Here is a 16,159-nt window from a genome sequence, read left to right as displayed (position 1 = left end):
AATGGGTCTCTCAAAGTGTTATCTTTTCGCTCACATGGAGTTAGGCTACAGTTGAAGTTTGGAGATGAGTGACATGTAGGGAAGGGAAAGAGGAGCAAGAGAACGTGCGCTCACCTCCTGCCAGACAGCCAGGTGTTTCTCAACGTCATCAGGAAGATGCTCAAAGTTAGCCGAAAACATTTCTGATAAAAGAATGATATCTTCCCATCCCTGGTCGGATAACCAAGCACAGGGCTTTTTTCGTTTGCTTTTCTCCAGGGAAATGTTTCCTAATCACAACAGAAGAGAAGTAAACAGCCAACACCAACATACCACGGACAGTAAGCAGCTCAGGGCTCGGACTTCTCTCACTTTTGGGAAAAATCCGTTTCTCGAGAGAGGACTGGCAAGAGCAGGAGGTGCGGGCTTGCCCTGTCCCTGCCCGGGGCCCCGCAGGCAGGCTCAGCGCGGCTTCCAGCCTCGGCAGCCTCGAGGCGGAGGCTGGTTGGTCTGAGTGAACCAGAACCATTTCTGAAGCTGCACTGTCAACAGAAATATTTAATAAAGCAGTGCTGTTGGAAGCCACGTTTTAAGGAGAACTTCTGGTGGTGTTTGTTTTAATGAACAGATGTATATACATGTGCAACGTGGGTCAAGGGAGTTAGGACGAATGAAACAAGGCAAATTCATTACCTTTTAAAAAGAAATCTAATTCTTCCTGAGGGACTCGCCCTTCTGCTTGCTCTATCTTGATAGTCATATTGAAAGAAAAGAGTAACTTGTGCCTCTCAAACAACCCTGAAGAGAAACAACAGATGGGTATTGATAAGTTTGTTTTAAAAACTGAGTCTCTTACGCACGACGTGGTTAAATTTAAGAGAAATGAGATGGAACACCCAACTGCCCGGTTGCATTTAGCCCTGTTCACATGTGACATCCATGAACACATCTGAGTGCAGAAAGTTGACATGGTGTGCCCACGCGTGCAGCCGGCCGTGCCGCTCTCTCGTGTGCATCCCCACGTCTGCGGGAGAGGAGGGCGGGGCTGAAGAGCGGACCAGGACTGGATGATGGAGGGACAGAGCCACCTTCTCTGTGAAAAGCTGGTCGTTTGCCCGGCTCTAAGTGGAAGTTCCTCCCTGTTCTTGTCTAGAAGAGCTGTCAGCAAACTTTCTATAAAGGGCCAGATAGTAAATATTTCTGGCTTCACAGGCTAGGTGGGCTCTGTCCTATCTACTCAACTCTGCCGTTACAGTGTGAAAGCAGCCAGAGACAATATGACAAATGGGTGTGGCCATGTGCCAATAAGACGTCATTTCCAGCAGCAGGCCACGGGCCGCGTGTGGCCTGAGGGTCACGGTTAGCAGTGTCTGTTGTAGAGTACGCACATTCCATCCACAGACTCTTTACCGATAGACGGACGCAAAATACTAGAGTTCTTGTTTTTTTTTAACCCAAGAAATCTGTTCCTGGAAAAAATGTGTAAGTCAAACTTTGTGATTTCAATTCTACTTTATGTGTGTTAGAAGGAAGGGTCGGCTACTTAAGGGAGCCCTATGGGAACAATAGTCCTCAACCTTTTTCCCGTCCAGTTGGCATCAGCTGACTTGTCCCCAGATCCCTGTAGCCAGCCCTGGTGGTCCAGAGCCTACGGTGTAAAAGCATTCAGCTGCTCAGCAACCCTTCACGAAGGGGACATCAAATGATCCCCAGAGAAAAGCAGGCACTCTCACTGCAGTGGCACAGGTGTGTGTCCCGGTCAGGCACACATCACCCAGCTGTCGGCTGTCATACTGTGGTGGCTGTGTGTCGCTGTGATGCTGAAAGCTATGCCACTGGTATTTCAAATACCAGCAGGTCACCCATGGTGGACAGGCTTCAGCAGAGCTTCCAGACCAAGGTGGACTAGAAAGAAGGACCTGGCCACCCACTTCTGAAAAACTTTGCCACAAAACCCTGTGAGTGGCAGCAGAGCATTGTCTGAGATGGCACCGGAAGGGGAGAGGATGGCGCAAAAGGACCGGGCAGGGTTCTGGTCTGCTGTGCGCGAGCGCTGGGAGTCGAGACTGACTCCACCGCACTAACAACAATAAAGATCCGGATGCTGAAGCCCTAATGCCCAGCACCTCAGAATGTGACTGTTTGGAGATAAGGCCTTTAAAGAGGTGAGTAAGCTAAAATGAGGCCATTAGAGTGGCCCTAATCCAGTCTGCCTGATGTCCTTCTAGAAGAGGAGGTTTGGACAGACAGAGCCCAGAGGTGCACACACGGGGCGCATTTGTCCTGATCTGCCTGAGGAGGTGCTCACCCGTGCAACCATAGTTATAGATGTTGAAGGTCAGTGTGTCCATAATGTTCCTCAGTCGCTTCATAAGAATGGAATCGGGCAGCGACTTCTTAAGCGACAACCCAAAGACCTCCAGGAAGGCCATCAGGGAGTACTGGTACATGGAGTTCACGAGGGCCATCTCGGACAGCACGAAGAACAGGATGGCCCCCCTCCTGGCGGCCGGCCGGTAGCCGTCCCGCAGCCTGTCGATGTCCAAGGCTGTCTTCTCTGCCAGCTTGAGCTTCTCTGATACCTAAAGAAAAGATGCACGTTGTCATGGAAACAGGAAGACTTACACCCATAACCAGGAAGACATGAAACGGGCAAGAAAGTAAGGAGGCGGAGGGCGGGAGTGGGAGGCGGCAGCAAAGAGACCACGCATGCTCACGGGGATCTGAAGAGCACCCCCTCTTGCAAGATATGGTCAATATTTGTGGCTTGGCTCCCTGGCACCCGGGGCCGCCTCTTCTAATAAGAGTCCTGACTTTCATTTGGAGACTCACAACTTGCCCCTTTCATTCCAGTGTGGGGCTCCACCCCAACTCTAGGAGAGGATCATGTGACCCAGGCCCAACCAATCCACGCATGGCATCCCCAGCCTGTGGGATTGATTTGGGGTGGGCACGTGACTTAAGTGACTCCCAGAACCTTCAGGATAGGGACAGGACCAGATTCTCACTCTTCCCTTTGGACTTGAACCTGAGGGGACATGAGGCCAGACCCATCTTGTAACCATGAGGGGAGCTTGGCTCCATGGGGAGGCAGAAAATGAAGCCAACCCAGGAGAAGGCCCAGACCCAGAAATGGAGAGAAACAGTCCTGATGATATGTTTGGAGTCCTGGATCCAGCCCTGCCTGAAGCCATCCCTGGACTTTTCTGTTTTCTAAGCCAATAAATTCCCTTTTGACTTAAGCCAAGTCGAGTTGGGTTTTCTATCACTCTCAATTGAAAGAGGCTGACCTGATGCACAAGGGTCCCTGGAAATACCTTTAGGACTCCCCTCCCCAATAGAGATGGCCTTTTCTCATCAGGCAAACCTTCAGATGACTCAAAGCCCAAATCTGATGAGAGCACAGATCGATGTTTCTCTTCCTCCACCCCCACCCCAAACCCTCAGCGACTAAGACCCAGGAGCATGAATGAGCCTCTGAGATCACAGAGTCCCCTTTTCTCCTTGAGCAGATGGGGAGACCGTCACACCAAAGGAGTACCCAGGACAGCCGCACCCCCCATCCCCGGCTCAGCGCATCTCCATGCGGCTCACACCTCCGTAGCTTTGGCTTTGGTCTCCTCCAGGGTTTGCACCAGCTCCACGTTGTCCAGCATGTTCCCCGTGGAGGTCGCCAGTTCCCGAAGGAGGGAATCTTCCAGATCCTTCAGCAGGTTCTTGTTCTCGCTCGTCTCCTGGATGAGGTGCTCTCTCTGCTCCTCCAGCTCTCGCCTCTCATAGGCCACCAGCACGCTCAGCAGCTGGTCCTCGAGGCCTTTCAGGGTGACTGTGGGGAGCAAGGGGGGCCCTCACTGCCGTGTCCCCCCGACAGGCTGGTCACTGTGTCTTCTCGGCTGTGACACAGCTGTGCCTGGGGCAAGCTGAGGGTGGGTCCAAGCCAGCATCTCAGGAACACGAGGACCCACTCTCCTACCAAGGTCACTCTAAAGCCACAAGGAGAAAAATACCAGACAGAACAAAAGGGACACACTGCTACACAGAGCGGTGGACCACAGAGCAAAGATGGATCAAGATAAAATGCAGGACTCCACGTATTGGGGAACCCTAGTTGGAGGCTCCTAAACCTGATTAACCTATTTAAGAACCCGTATGACAACCATCCCATTCCTAACAGAATTCAATCGAGAGGAAGGGGAAAAATCCAAAATCATGCCATATATTTAAATACGCAAATATAGAACTACTTCCCGCCCCAGCAGAAAGGGGTGTCACCCCACTCCCAGCGTGAATATGTGAGCTCCATGGTCCACACTCAGCACCCCTCAAGACACGCAACTCATGGCCTTCCAAAGGGCCCTAAACTGTCCAGGGGTTGCTCCATCATTAAAAACCGACCAGTTAAGATGTGATTATGAGAGAATGATCTGGGGTCACTGAATGAAATGACGTCCCCTAAAAGCCTTGATCTCAGGGCGTGGTCTCCGTGGTCACCACCTTAATCGGCCACTGAGGCTCTGTACACTCTTACCGGTGTAATTGATCACCATGGCCTTCCCGAACACTGAGGGGGAGTATCTGGGGTTGGCCAGCTTGGTGTTTAGATACAGTCGGAAGTTCGAATCGTAGTCCACTTCCTTGTCTCCCAGGATGATGAGCTGCCGTCCTTGGGAGACTTTTATGTTTTTTTCTAAGACGTTGTCAATCACAGGATCGATGTACTCATCCACATCATGGAACAGGAAAGGAGTCCCATACTTTATGGACATCTCCAGCTGCTTGAGGAAGTCGGGGTCATTGAAGGAAGCGACCTGGAAGACAGGGAAGCAGATGTGAAGGTCAGACCCCTGCACGTGCCCTTGCCACATATACGGGAGAATGCCTTGGAAGTGGAGAGCAAACATGTCAGAAGCTTGAGGGGAGCCGGAGGGAAAAAAAGACAGGGAGAGAAGCAGAGCATGTAACCCGTATAAACCCAGAAACCCATGAGGTTCAGGCTCCGAGCAGCCTCCCATTCAAAAAGCACAGTTCAGCAGCCAAAGTAATTAGGAGAGAATTTTACTACATCTCTCAGAAAACCTCAAAAGGGATCTAAACACAGAGCCCACAACAATTTTTGCTTTAATCCTCTTTCCTCTTTTACTCACTTCCCTCAAACCTAAGGACTGCTTTGATATCTCTTTCCTCAAAACATCAGAAAAAACCTTTCCTCTATCCCAGCCCCCGGGGTTCCCCTCCCCGCTTCCCCTCCACTCTCTTTTATGATGTTACTTTACTTCCTCTCTCTCCCCACAGGCTGGGGTCCTCCCTCTTTAAGAGATGGGAGTGGGAGTGGGAGTGGGCTTGGGGGTTGGGAGGGAGCTGGCAGTCTCAGAACTCTCCAGCGGGCCGAGGGAAGGGGGAGGTCAGGGACATTCCTGCAGTAATGATATTTGTCCCACTTGAGCTGTGTGCGAACTTTAGAGGCAGATGCTCCCCCGACCTTGGAATGCACCCGGGAGCAGGGACAGAAAACAGAGGGGAAGGTAAACTGAAGATCAGGAATGTGTTAATGAGCTCAGCAACAGGCGATCGGGCCCCAGCAGTTTCACCCAGGAAAAGGGAAAACTCACTCCCCCAAAAAACTTGAACACAAATGTCCCCAGCAGCACTATTCACAATAGCCAAAACATGGACTCAATCCAAGTGTTCACCAACTGACGGAAGGATAAACAAAATGTGGTCCAACCACGCAACGGAATACAGCTCAGCCATGAAAAGGAACAGAGCACTGACACCTGCTACAACATGGAGGGACCTTGAAAACATGATGCTGAGTGAGAGACGCCAGACACAAAAGGCCACATAGTGTATCATCCCATTCACATGAAAGGTCCAGAATAGGTAAATGCATAGAAACAGAAGATCTGTTAGTGGTTGCAGAGGCGGGGGTGGGGCAAGGAATGGATGGATTGGGGGAGGGGTGGTGATGACTAAAGGATGCAGCATTTTTGGCGGGTGAAGGTGATAAAACACAGATTCTGGTAATTGTTACACAACTCTGTAAAAATATGAAAATCCACTGAATTGTCTGTTTCAAAGGCAGGAATTGTATGGTATGTGAATTATAGCTCAATCAAGGCCACTCCTCCTCCCTTCCAAAAAAGCAGTGACTGAGCATCTAGGCCCCCACGCCCTGCACTGCGTCGGGGGATCACAAAGACGAGCAAAGCATGATCTTGGCCTTCACGTTGCTCACAGCCTGAGAGGCAACGCACAGGCAAAGAGCACAGTAAAAGCCACGGGTCCAGGCTGCCCTCGAGGACGCATCGGGTGGGCAGGCAGGGACACCCTGAGAGCGGGCAGTGAGGGCGGAGGACGCCCAGGGAGGAGCCGGCCGTACCCGCAGGTTGTTTTTCTCCTCTTTTCTCTTTATCCAGTTGAGGGCCTGCTGCTGGGGGTCGATGCAGAGGGGGAAGCGGCTGGCCCGGGTGGTGAGGATGCCATTCTGAACTGAGAGCTCATCGGGGGGCAGTCCCTGGGAGCCCCACCTGGAAGGAAAAGTGACAAGGAAATCTGTTTTTCTTGCCAGGTTGTAAACCAAGGGCTGGAGGTGGTAGGATGAGCCTCACAGAACAATCTGCCCATCCCCAGACTGCTCAACCCTCCCCAGAGTCCAGGGAGCCAGACCTGCAGCGCAGCCTGCCATTTCTGTGCTGTCAAGGCAGCTGCACCCCTTGCTATGCCCCGTCAGGGTGACGCCCACGGGGACCCCCCACCGAGGCACCCCTCGTCCTCCTGGCTCAGGGTCACACTCACCTGCTGATCTCAACGTCATCCGTGAGCAGGCTTTCTAAGCGAAAGGGCTGGCTCAGGGGAATCTCCCGATCCAGGATATCATCTTGCCAAACCCGATTGACCATCTCGTGGCGGAACTCCCACGTGAACGCCCCCTCATAGCTGAGGAAAGCTGCACAAAGCAGGCAGTCCCCCAGTAACTTCACCCGCCGGTGCATCAGCTCGTCCAAATCATTCAGCCACCTGGCACAGGAGACGGGGGCTGCGGTAAGCAGTTACCCTCTGGCACAATCAAAAGGAACATTCTAGAAGAACCAGGTTGACACATTGCTAATGGGGCTAGCCAGAAGGAAACATTTTTTGAGATATTCTTTTCTTTTAGAAAACAAAGATTGCCAGCTCATTCTGCCATTTTGCCTACTATGAACCCAAAGTTTTGAAAGACTTTCTGTTCAATTCTAGGGCTCAGCAGAAGCTAGCATCTAACGGGGGCCTCGACAGACGTTTGCGGGACGCATTTGTCTCAAAGCTATTTATTAAATGGTAATCACATTATTTCCAAACGCTTAATCAATAACTTTACACGCCCAGCAGAGCTCATGAGCTCTGGTCCTGCTTGGTGAAATAATTCTACCCAAGATAAAAGAAAGCAGATGTTTCACTTGCCTCTTCTGGTAAATGGCCAAAGTCTTCTGGGTTTTAGAAATATTGAAAACTGCTTGTTTCTCACAAGCAAACAATATTTTCCACACCACTTTTACAGGTGCCAGTTAGAAACAATCGTCACATCTAGTGGGCCAGCTATGCCCAATGGTCCTGCCCATAAGCATCAAAGAGCCCCACCCACTTAAAACTGACGCTCAGGACTGAACCAGCCACAAGAGCCCTGGATGACATTCGCCTGGCAACAGAGGTAGGCTCATCCTCCAGACCCATCCAGAACGGACTTGGGGTTAAAGGTTACCAACAAGTAAACATTCCCAGGACATAGGGCACCTTGCCAGAGGCCACTGGTGTCTCTCTGCCTCCACAGCTGCACTGCCTCCTTAACCCTTAATGATTATATAATAAAGAACACTCGTACCTAATAAAGACAATCTATAAAATAGCCATTAGCCACCTTAAAACATGATAATAGTAAAATCAGAACTTGTCACACGGTTTTCAGATAAAAATGCAGTGTGGAATAAAGACTGTCTATAGCGAGAAATTCTGCTGGCGGTGTTCACTCGCAAACCACCCGGTTTCGCTTAGAGCTGCCTGTCGGGGCTTCGTTGACCAAGCTGACCTGACGTTCTCAGAGCCCAGCCCTGAGATGAGCTTGTCAGCAGCAATGAGCCGTCTCTCCATGATTTCCGCTTCCTCCTGCAGCTTTTGCTTATCCAATATGGCAGCCTCGTATTTGGCCCCCAAGGCTTCCAGTTCCCTCTGGATCGTTGCCAGCTCATTCTGGATCCTTTCCAGTTCGCGTTTAGTGAGGTAGAAATTCCGCTCCAGCCTGGCCACCTAAGTGAAGACAGTTCACAGAACGGTGGGGAAAAGGACTGTCGTGGGGCAGGGATCCCACAGCCTCACGCCTGGGCTGGGGTCCGCCTCGCAATTCTAACGATGTTCACATACTGTGGGGCCGCCATACGCCACCGGGAGGCACACGGCTTCTCTTCTTAGCTATCTCTTCAACGGTTTGCTACAAAAGCTCTACATCCCGTTAGAAAAAGATGTCCTGCGTCCGAGTTAGCAGGTGGCTTAATTTCACATGCACTAAGGTCACAGTAAGATGACACTGTGGTTCTAAGTCAAAAACTCACAAGGATGCATTGAAGACGGTACTGGTCTTACTATTGTGTTTTAAGTTTTCTGAGTAATAAAATTCTGAGTTATAAAGCAATGTCAAAACAAAGCTCAACGTGACTGAATCGACCTTATCAATCTCTTTGTATTCTGTGTTCTATATGTTACTCTGACCCAGGGGCTCTTAACTGGGGCCCATTTTGCCCCCCAGGGGACATATGGCAGTGTCTGGAGATGTTTTTGGTTGTCAAAACTTGGGGGTAGGGATGATGGCATCTAGTGTGTAGAGGCCAGGGATGCTGCCAAACATCCCACAAGGTATGGGACAGCCCCATAAGGCAGGAGCCAGTCCAAAGTGTCACAGCGCCGACGCTGAGAACCTGCTTTAGCCCCAGAGAATGAGTTTTACCATCTTTTATCCTACTCTTTTCACACAAAATTTGAAAATCTTTTGGATTTTGGTTCTGTCAGTTCATGTAATGTCTAAATGAGAGTTGTAATTTGGGGCTGTCATTTCCTGGGGGAAAATGTACATGCAGGTTAAAATCAGAACCTCGCCAGGATTTTTCCAGCCAAGCTGTGGACACGTTAACTTGGGTTCCATATTGGTGTCTTGCAGCAGCGTCTAGGTCTACAGATGGCCAGTACCTTCTCTCTTTTGGGCTTGATTTCTCTAAAAACATCACAGTAGCCCATCACAGCTTCGACAAATTTCAGCATTCCCAGGCCTGCTTTGCTCACAGCTTCCATTTCCTCAGTTGTGGTATTGAGAGTCTTCAGGAGGCCTAAAGGTCAAAGATGCAAGGATTTCCATGAGCAGCAAGCTTTGTCTTGGGAAAATAAGATGGGAAATAAATCGCCTATGGACAGAGTGAGTGTGACGAGTTCCTCATTCCTCAGGGACCCCGTGGGTGGGGTCCAGGCAGCTCTCCCACGGACGACAGGGTGGGTCCAACCAAACCCCAGGGAGTTTTATGGAAGTGGATGTTCAAGACGTGACTGAGGGGCACAGGTTACTGCCACCCAGGACATCCTATGACCCAGGTGCCTCCATGCGACACCCAGCAGCCCCAGAGAGCCAGGGTGTCAGTGGGGACCCCCAACTGGACACCAAGGTGGCTCAGGGCAGGCAACTGAGTGAGACTGATGGGCCATTATGGGTCACCGTCACCTCCACCCACACGCTTACCCTGGGAGTAACGTCACATAAATGGAAACCCAACCAACCCAAATTCAGGCAAAGAGGGTCCTTGGGTTTCTGTGGTGGTTATTATCCTTCGTGTTTTGTTTAGTTTTGTTTTTAAGTGGCTGAAAAAGAGCATTTGATGATAAACTTCTGAACCAACCGTCAAGAGAAACAGTGACGCTCTGACGCATATCGTCTTTAGCAAAGACTAACGTCATTCCTACTGGCTAAGCGCCTGGGCAGGTCAGGAATCAGGCTCACAGGGAATGTAGGCGCTCCATAACTGAAGATGGGGACGGGCCGTGGGTGGTGCCATTCCCTCCTTCTTGCCCGTCCCCCAGGGACCTATGGAAGACTTTATGCTGACAAGAGGCCCAAGGGGAGAAGTCAAGGTTAGACAACTCTTGGTACCATCATGCCCGATAGACAAGGTGCATAGAAGACAAGGTTGGGCTGGGCTCCATAAGAAGGTCCTATGTGCAGAGCCATTGCTCAATCAAACAGTCAGCGGGCATTGGCTGCTACTGCCCATCCAGCGCCTACCCGCCCCATTTCATGAGACAGTGCTGCCATCTTCCTCTGGGATCAGTCATTCCACCTGTTCCATCCGCAGAACCACAGCCATACCATCTGACCACAACGGGAGAGTCTGCCTGCAACAAACCCCCCTTCTCTGCCCCAAACACTGAGAAGCCAGACTGAGATCGACCCTGGCTATGCCTACATTTGTCTACACTCACCTCTGATATTTTTCACTTGGCTCTGGCTAATTGCATCGAAATCGAGCTCCATCAGAGACCTCAGGAAATTCGGGTCAGACATCATGCCTTTGGCGGTCTTCCAGTTGAGTTCTTTGTACCCTTTCATGATGAGGATGCACTCACACACCGTCTGCACCTGTTTCGGGGGCTTAGCAAAGGACCTGGCAAGAAATGGAAATGCAGGTGGGTCAGAACCGGGATGTGGCCAGGATCTGGCCTGAATGAGAGTTCCAGAAAAAATGGCTCAACCCAGAGTCATTTCTTGGAGGTGATGCTGCATGAAAACGAAGGAAGCCACATCCTGGCACGGCCGTGGGCTCTGGGGGTGAGCTTCTCCGAGGGCAGGCACTGGGTCTCAGCCAGCGCCAGACCAGGCTCCGGGAATTGGACTGGGCATCAGAACCATGGGGCGTGGGGGAGGTTGTCATTAAAATGCAAACCCAGGCCGCCCCTGAGCCTCTGAACCAGGAGGTCAGGGTGGCGCCTGAGAATCTGCGTTTTTAATTACACCCTGGGGGTGATTCCTCAGACTCTAAATGGCAGCCGCTGTCATTATTGTCATTATTGTTATTATCGTCATCATCATCATTATCCTATTTTCCACTTAGTAGACGAATAAACAGGGCTCAGAGTGCTTAGGTGGCCTGCCTGTGTTCACACAGCCTGTGGGGTCTGGGGTCCCCACATCCTGGGTTCTTTCCAGACTGTGTCACCTCTTACTTGTCTTCTTTGTCTTTGATGAGACTAGACCATCACTCCGCTGCTCCACACTCAGATGTCCAGTGCCCTCGACCCTCCGGGGAGCTGGAAACCCAAAAGGATCAGAAGGGACGGGTGGCACACAGTGTGCCCAGTGGGACTACTCGGCTGCCCGCTGCCCAGCAAAGTCTGTGACAGCCACGCAAGTGGTGCAGACACCCAAGCCATGAAGAGAGACAGAAGCAGAAGGAAAATGATGGAGAAAAGGCCAAGGAAAGGAAGGAAGAGAGGAGCAGGAGCTCCCAGAGGCCCCCACGGGGCATGGAGCGGCATGCGGGGAGTGAGGCCGGAGTCCAGCCTCTCCAGTAGGAGGCCAGACTGACCCTGAGGAGGGAGAGGGTGGGAGGGAGGCAGGCAGAGAGGGAACAATGTAACCAGCACAGCAGTGTGGAGAATTTCCAGACTGGGCAAACCCCGACCCGTCCTGGGCCCGGAACCCCCACCCACTCGCCGGCAGACCAGAGAGGAGAGAGGGAGCCCCAGCGCGTGAGGACAAGCCAGGGCAGCGACTGCAGCACAGAGCCTGAGGATGAAAGCGATGGGCCTGAGTCACCAGGGGAAGGTTCAGTCACGCCGGCCGGCGCGGGGGCTTGCGAAAGCAGACACCACTGCCAACTGTTTTTAAAAGGTTTCCTTCAGGGTTGATGAAGGCCAGGCCCAGGCCACTGCTCTCGGAATAATCAGAGGAGGAAAGAATCCGTGAAATGTTTTCAGATTCGAGACAGAAAGAGCCCAGGCCTCTGAGCAGGGTCCTGAGCCCTCGGGCAAGTTAGGAACCGTGGAGAGTTTCTCAGTTTCCCCATCTGTAAAATGGGGACATGAAACCAGAACCTTCCAGCTCCAAAATCCTATAAGACCATGGAAGTTCTCTGCGGTCAGCTTACAAAGCATTCCCAGGAGCCTCATTTATCCAGACGGAGGTGTTAGAAATACTAAGGTTGCAAGTCTGGGAAATGAAAACGTTTCTGTTTCATCTGATTCCTTTCTTCTATCAGAAAAAAAGCTCAGGATTAGAGGGAGAGACAGATGATGATGACATGCTGCCCTCTCTGGAGGCAAATAATCACTACAAACGCCAGTCCCTCCCTCCCCTCACCCTTCCCCACATACTCTGTCTCTGCCTTTCCCTCCAGTCACGCCGCTTCCATCGTCCAACTGGTGAGTCCCTGCTCTCTGGTCACATCTCAGTTTAAAGGCATCCTTGCCTGACTGCCCGCCTCCCAGACCAGGTCACGCCCCCTCCTCCACAGCAGCAAAGACCTTCCTGTCCTGCCCTCTCTGGGTAATTTTACTGTGCACGTGGGATTCCCAGACAGACGCCAGTGCTGTCCCACAGCACACCAGTGCTTCCCATGCGGGGAAGACCTAGCCCACCCGGCTCACGGCTCCTTAGCCGCAAGGCCAGCCACAGGGTGGGCACCCAACGACCACTGATGAGGGGAAGGAAGAAAAGTAAAGTCACAAGCGGGTAACAAAGGGAGCCTTTGATTCCACGGAAAAACATCCTCTTCCAACCTTCGTTCCTCCTAATCTTCCCACCTTAAAAATCTAGTGATTTCTACAAAGGAGACTGAGCATTAGAGAAAGGAAGTGCTGTTTAAAGAATTAAAGGATTATGAAATTGTCAAGATGTGAGTGCTGGCTCCTCATACTTAACATCCAGATGACCTGAAGAAAGCCAGATTGTAGTCGTCTGGAAAAAATAAAACCGGTTCCACACTCACACCAAATGCCAGGAAAAATTCCAAAGAAAGCAAAGATTTAAAAGTAAAGAATTAAACTATAAAATACAGGAAGAAAGCTTGGGAAAATTATTTTACAATCTTGAAGTCGTAAGGCCTCTTAAGTATGACATAATATCGAAAAGCCACAAAATAAAATATTACTAAAATCTGCCACATTAAAAGAAAAATCTTATATACAGCAAACACAAACACACATACAAACCTCATAAACAAAGTCAAATGGTCAGTGACAAACTAGGAAAAAATATTTTCAACTCACATCACAGATAAAAAGCTAATCTCCCTGTTACATAAAAGACCCCTGGAAATGGATTTAAAAAAAAAAGCAACAATAGCAACAACAATTCAACAGAGAGAGGGCAAAGCGCACAGACGGCGCACAGAAAAGGAAAGCCACGCGACTTTTACATATTTTTCACATATTAAATCAAGTCCAACCTCACTCATAATCAGATAAATGCACATTAAAATTCCACAAACACCATTTTTCACTATAAAAAAGCAAAAATCCAAATGTGTAGTAGCGCCCTCTGTTGGTGAGACTGTGAAGAGCAGGCACTCCCATGGATTGCCCCAGGGAGTGCAAAGTGGACCCAGCCCCAGGGACGGCATTAGGCAACAGCTGTGACATTATAAACACACACACCCTTGGACCCAACAGCCCCACTTCTGGAAAGGTATCCTTCAGGTGGACTTGGCCAGGTGCACAGCGATGTACGGTCAGGGTTATTCTTTACCCCGCTCTTTGGGAAGGCAAAAGACTGGAAATGAGCTGAAGATTCAAAGATCGGGGCCGGTTAAATAAATGACGGCACAGATACACAATGATGGAATGTGATGGGCTATTTAAAAATATTGGGGAAAGTTCATCATCTATCAACATGCAAAATATCTCCAAAAGGTATCATTAAGCAGAAAAGCCAAGTTGCAGAAAGAGTGTGTTACCATCTATATGGAAACAAGAAGGAAAAAGGAATACACAGGTATCACTTGTTCCGCAAACCCTTCGAGTCCAGAGTTGGGGACCGAAGAGACATTGGTGTATCCGGTTGCCTTGAATATGCATACAACCTCTCCGGATGGACATATGAGAAATGAAGGGCATGGTGACCTGTTGAGTGGAGAGGGGAGCAAAGATGATGGGGACAGGTCTGGGGGCTTTCAAGGCATGTCATTTTGATGCTGGAACCATGATCCTAGCTGACGCTTACACGGCACTGACCGTGTGCTCAGCCCAGTCCTGAGAGCTCTTCACGTAACAGCTCACTCGATCCTCATAACAACTCTGATGCCTTGGGGACGATTATCATCATCCACATTTTACAAAGGAGGAAGCTGCAGCTCAGAGAGGTTAGGTGACTTGCCAAAGGTCACACAGGCAGTAGGAGGCAGAGCCGTGCATGAACATATTACCTGTTGCAGTAATTACATTTTTAAAAATTGCTCCTTTTAGGCCACAGGCTACTTCTGCTTTCTCAGGGATGAACTGGGCTCCTGTCTCACACCCGCCTCGGGTGACGCAGGCACACCTGGCTGACTGCAGGGGGCACGGATTAAGCTGTCCACGTGGCCCGTGGAAGCCCCCCGTCCCCTCCTCCTTGGGTTGATGGGGGCATTCACAGCCCCTTCTCTCCAAATAAATCCCCTTCAAAAATCTTTCCCAACTCTCTGCTCTCACAATGTTTTCACTCTGCCGACCTGGGAGCAGTACCCCAAATTCCCAGAACCTGGCTGGATGTTTCCCCTGAAAACGTGTGTGTCGATGGTCTCTCCACGACTCAGCTTGGTGTGTGTTTCTGTGCCGTCCTGGCACCTCCGTCTAAATTCCCAGCACAGGCCAGTGCAATTTTAGAACCTCCATCCTTAAACCTTCGTTGGAACCACACTTTGCAAAACTCTGAAATAATGACTTCTTGCTAACAAGAGTGGCATCTCCAGATGACCCCCCGAGAATTACTGGGGTCCCCTGCCCTGGGAGCAGCGGAACGTTCTGTTCCAGTTCATGTTTCACTCAGAGGCAGACAGCCAGGGCACGGCCCTCAACAAGGAACGCTGCTCAGCCCTTGGGAAAAGAGAGAAGCATGGAGAACCACACCACTGTGCCAGGAGCACAAGACGGAGAGGCAGCTGCCGGCCTGGAAACCGGAGTCTCTCTGACTGGGGGGCCAGAAGGACTGAACCCCTCCGGAAAATGAGGCCACGATGGGGAGAGATGAAGAGAGAGCTGGGCTTCCTAAACCAGGGGAGACGAGCATGGGGCCAGGCGGCACAAGGAGAGGGCGCTGGCAGACAGGACAGCTAAATTGCTGAATTTACCAGCAAGATCCACTACCGGTGCCCTAAGGACACCAGGCCCTGACACCAGGCCCCGTCCTCATGGCAGGCGAGCCCTCTGGCTGCAGGCTATGAAGTCATTTTACAGAGTGACTTGCAAAATGTCTGGGGGCCACAGTGAAGACCTGCTCTTCCCCCGGCAAGCCCATGTGGCTAGAATGATGAGACCACCTCCCACCGCCGCCCTCCGCCGGCCCTCCGCCCACCACGCTATCTTCAGCAGGGCACAGGCCCCGTGCGTCGAGTGCCCGGCTGCCCTTCGGAACAGACATTTGTGTCACGTCCGCGAAGAGGACCGACTTCCACAGCCCCACCTCTGCCATGCAGCCCGTCCTGGATCCCAGCCTCCTGTGGTGAGTCGGCCCGGGTTCAAGGCCGGCAGGCCCTGCTACCTACTGGCCACCTGGGGGGCCACCTCGCCTCCCTCACCTGCAAATGAAGGTACTCACAATCCCCACCATGGAAAGTGCCGAGCTCGGGGCCAGCCCGCAGCCTGGCTCTGCAAATGCCTAACCGCCACGATTATAGTCATGGCTGTCAGGAACGACGTTGGTGGCCAAGTGCACTTGGAGATGGCCATCGGTTACCTGATCTCGGTCACATCTGACTTGTCCAGCTTCTGCAGCTCCAGCTTGGCGGCCTCCAGGATGGGCATGACCTCAGCCAGGGCCGTCTCGGCCTCAGCCTTCTCCACCGCGATGATCTTGTTTTGCTCCTCTATCTCCATGGCTTTTTCTTCTGCGAGCTTCTTCTTTTCCTCCACTGTGGGGGAAGGGCGAGGTTAGTGAAGTGACCGGGAGTGGGGAGGATGGACCCCTGCTGCTGAGCCA

At 51.3% G+C, this 16,159-nt stretch overlaps 1 protein-coding gene across 1 annotated transcript in view; it reads right to left on the bottom strand.

Annotated features, from left to right (window-relative positions):
- Window positions 1-16,159, bottom strand: part of DNAH10 (dynein axonemal heavy chain 10) — a 137,770-nt gene that overhangs the window by 9,670 nt on the left and 111,941 nt on the right. Inside the window, exons 57-67 of the mRNA XM_023647299.2 lie at window positions 15,917-16,091; window positions 10,471-10,652; window positions 9,193-9,329; window positions 8,042-8,259; window positions 6,775-6,996; window positions 6,359-6,506; window positions 4,508-4,787; window positions 3,576-3,805; window positions 2,288-2,561; window positions 673-777; window positions 115-269 (exon numbers count right to left, since the gene is read on the bottom strand). Of these exons, the coding sequence (XP_023503067.2) occupies window positions 115-269; window positions 673-777; window positions 2,288-2,561; window positions 3,576-3,805; window positions 4,508-4,787; window positions 6,359-6,506; window positions 6,775-6,996; window positions 8,042-8,259; window positions 9,193-9,329; window positions 10,471-10,652; window positions 15,917-16,091 (2,126 nt within the window). The remainder of the gene's footprint in view (window positions 1-114; window positions 270-672; window positions 778-2,287; window positions 2,562-3,575; window positions 3,806-4,507; window positions 4,788-6,358; window positions 6,507-6,774; window positions 6,997-8,041; window positions 8,260-9,192; window positions 9,330-10,470; window positions 10,653-15,916; window positions 16,092-16,159) is intronic.

Source organism: Equus caballus, chromosome 8 (genome assembly GCF_041296265.1).
Source record: "Equus caballus isolate H_3958 breed thoroughbred chromosome 8, TB-T2T, whole genome shotgun sequence".
Taxonomy (NCBI): Eukaryota; Metazoa; Chordata; class Mammalia; order Perissodactyla; family Equidae; genus Equus; species Equus caballus.
Note: the sequence above shows the minus strand (reverse complement) of the source record. Positions and strands in the feature narration are given on the sequence as shown.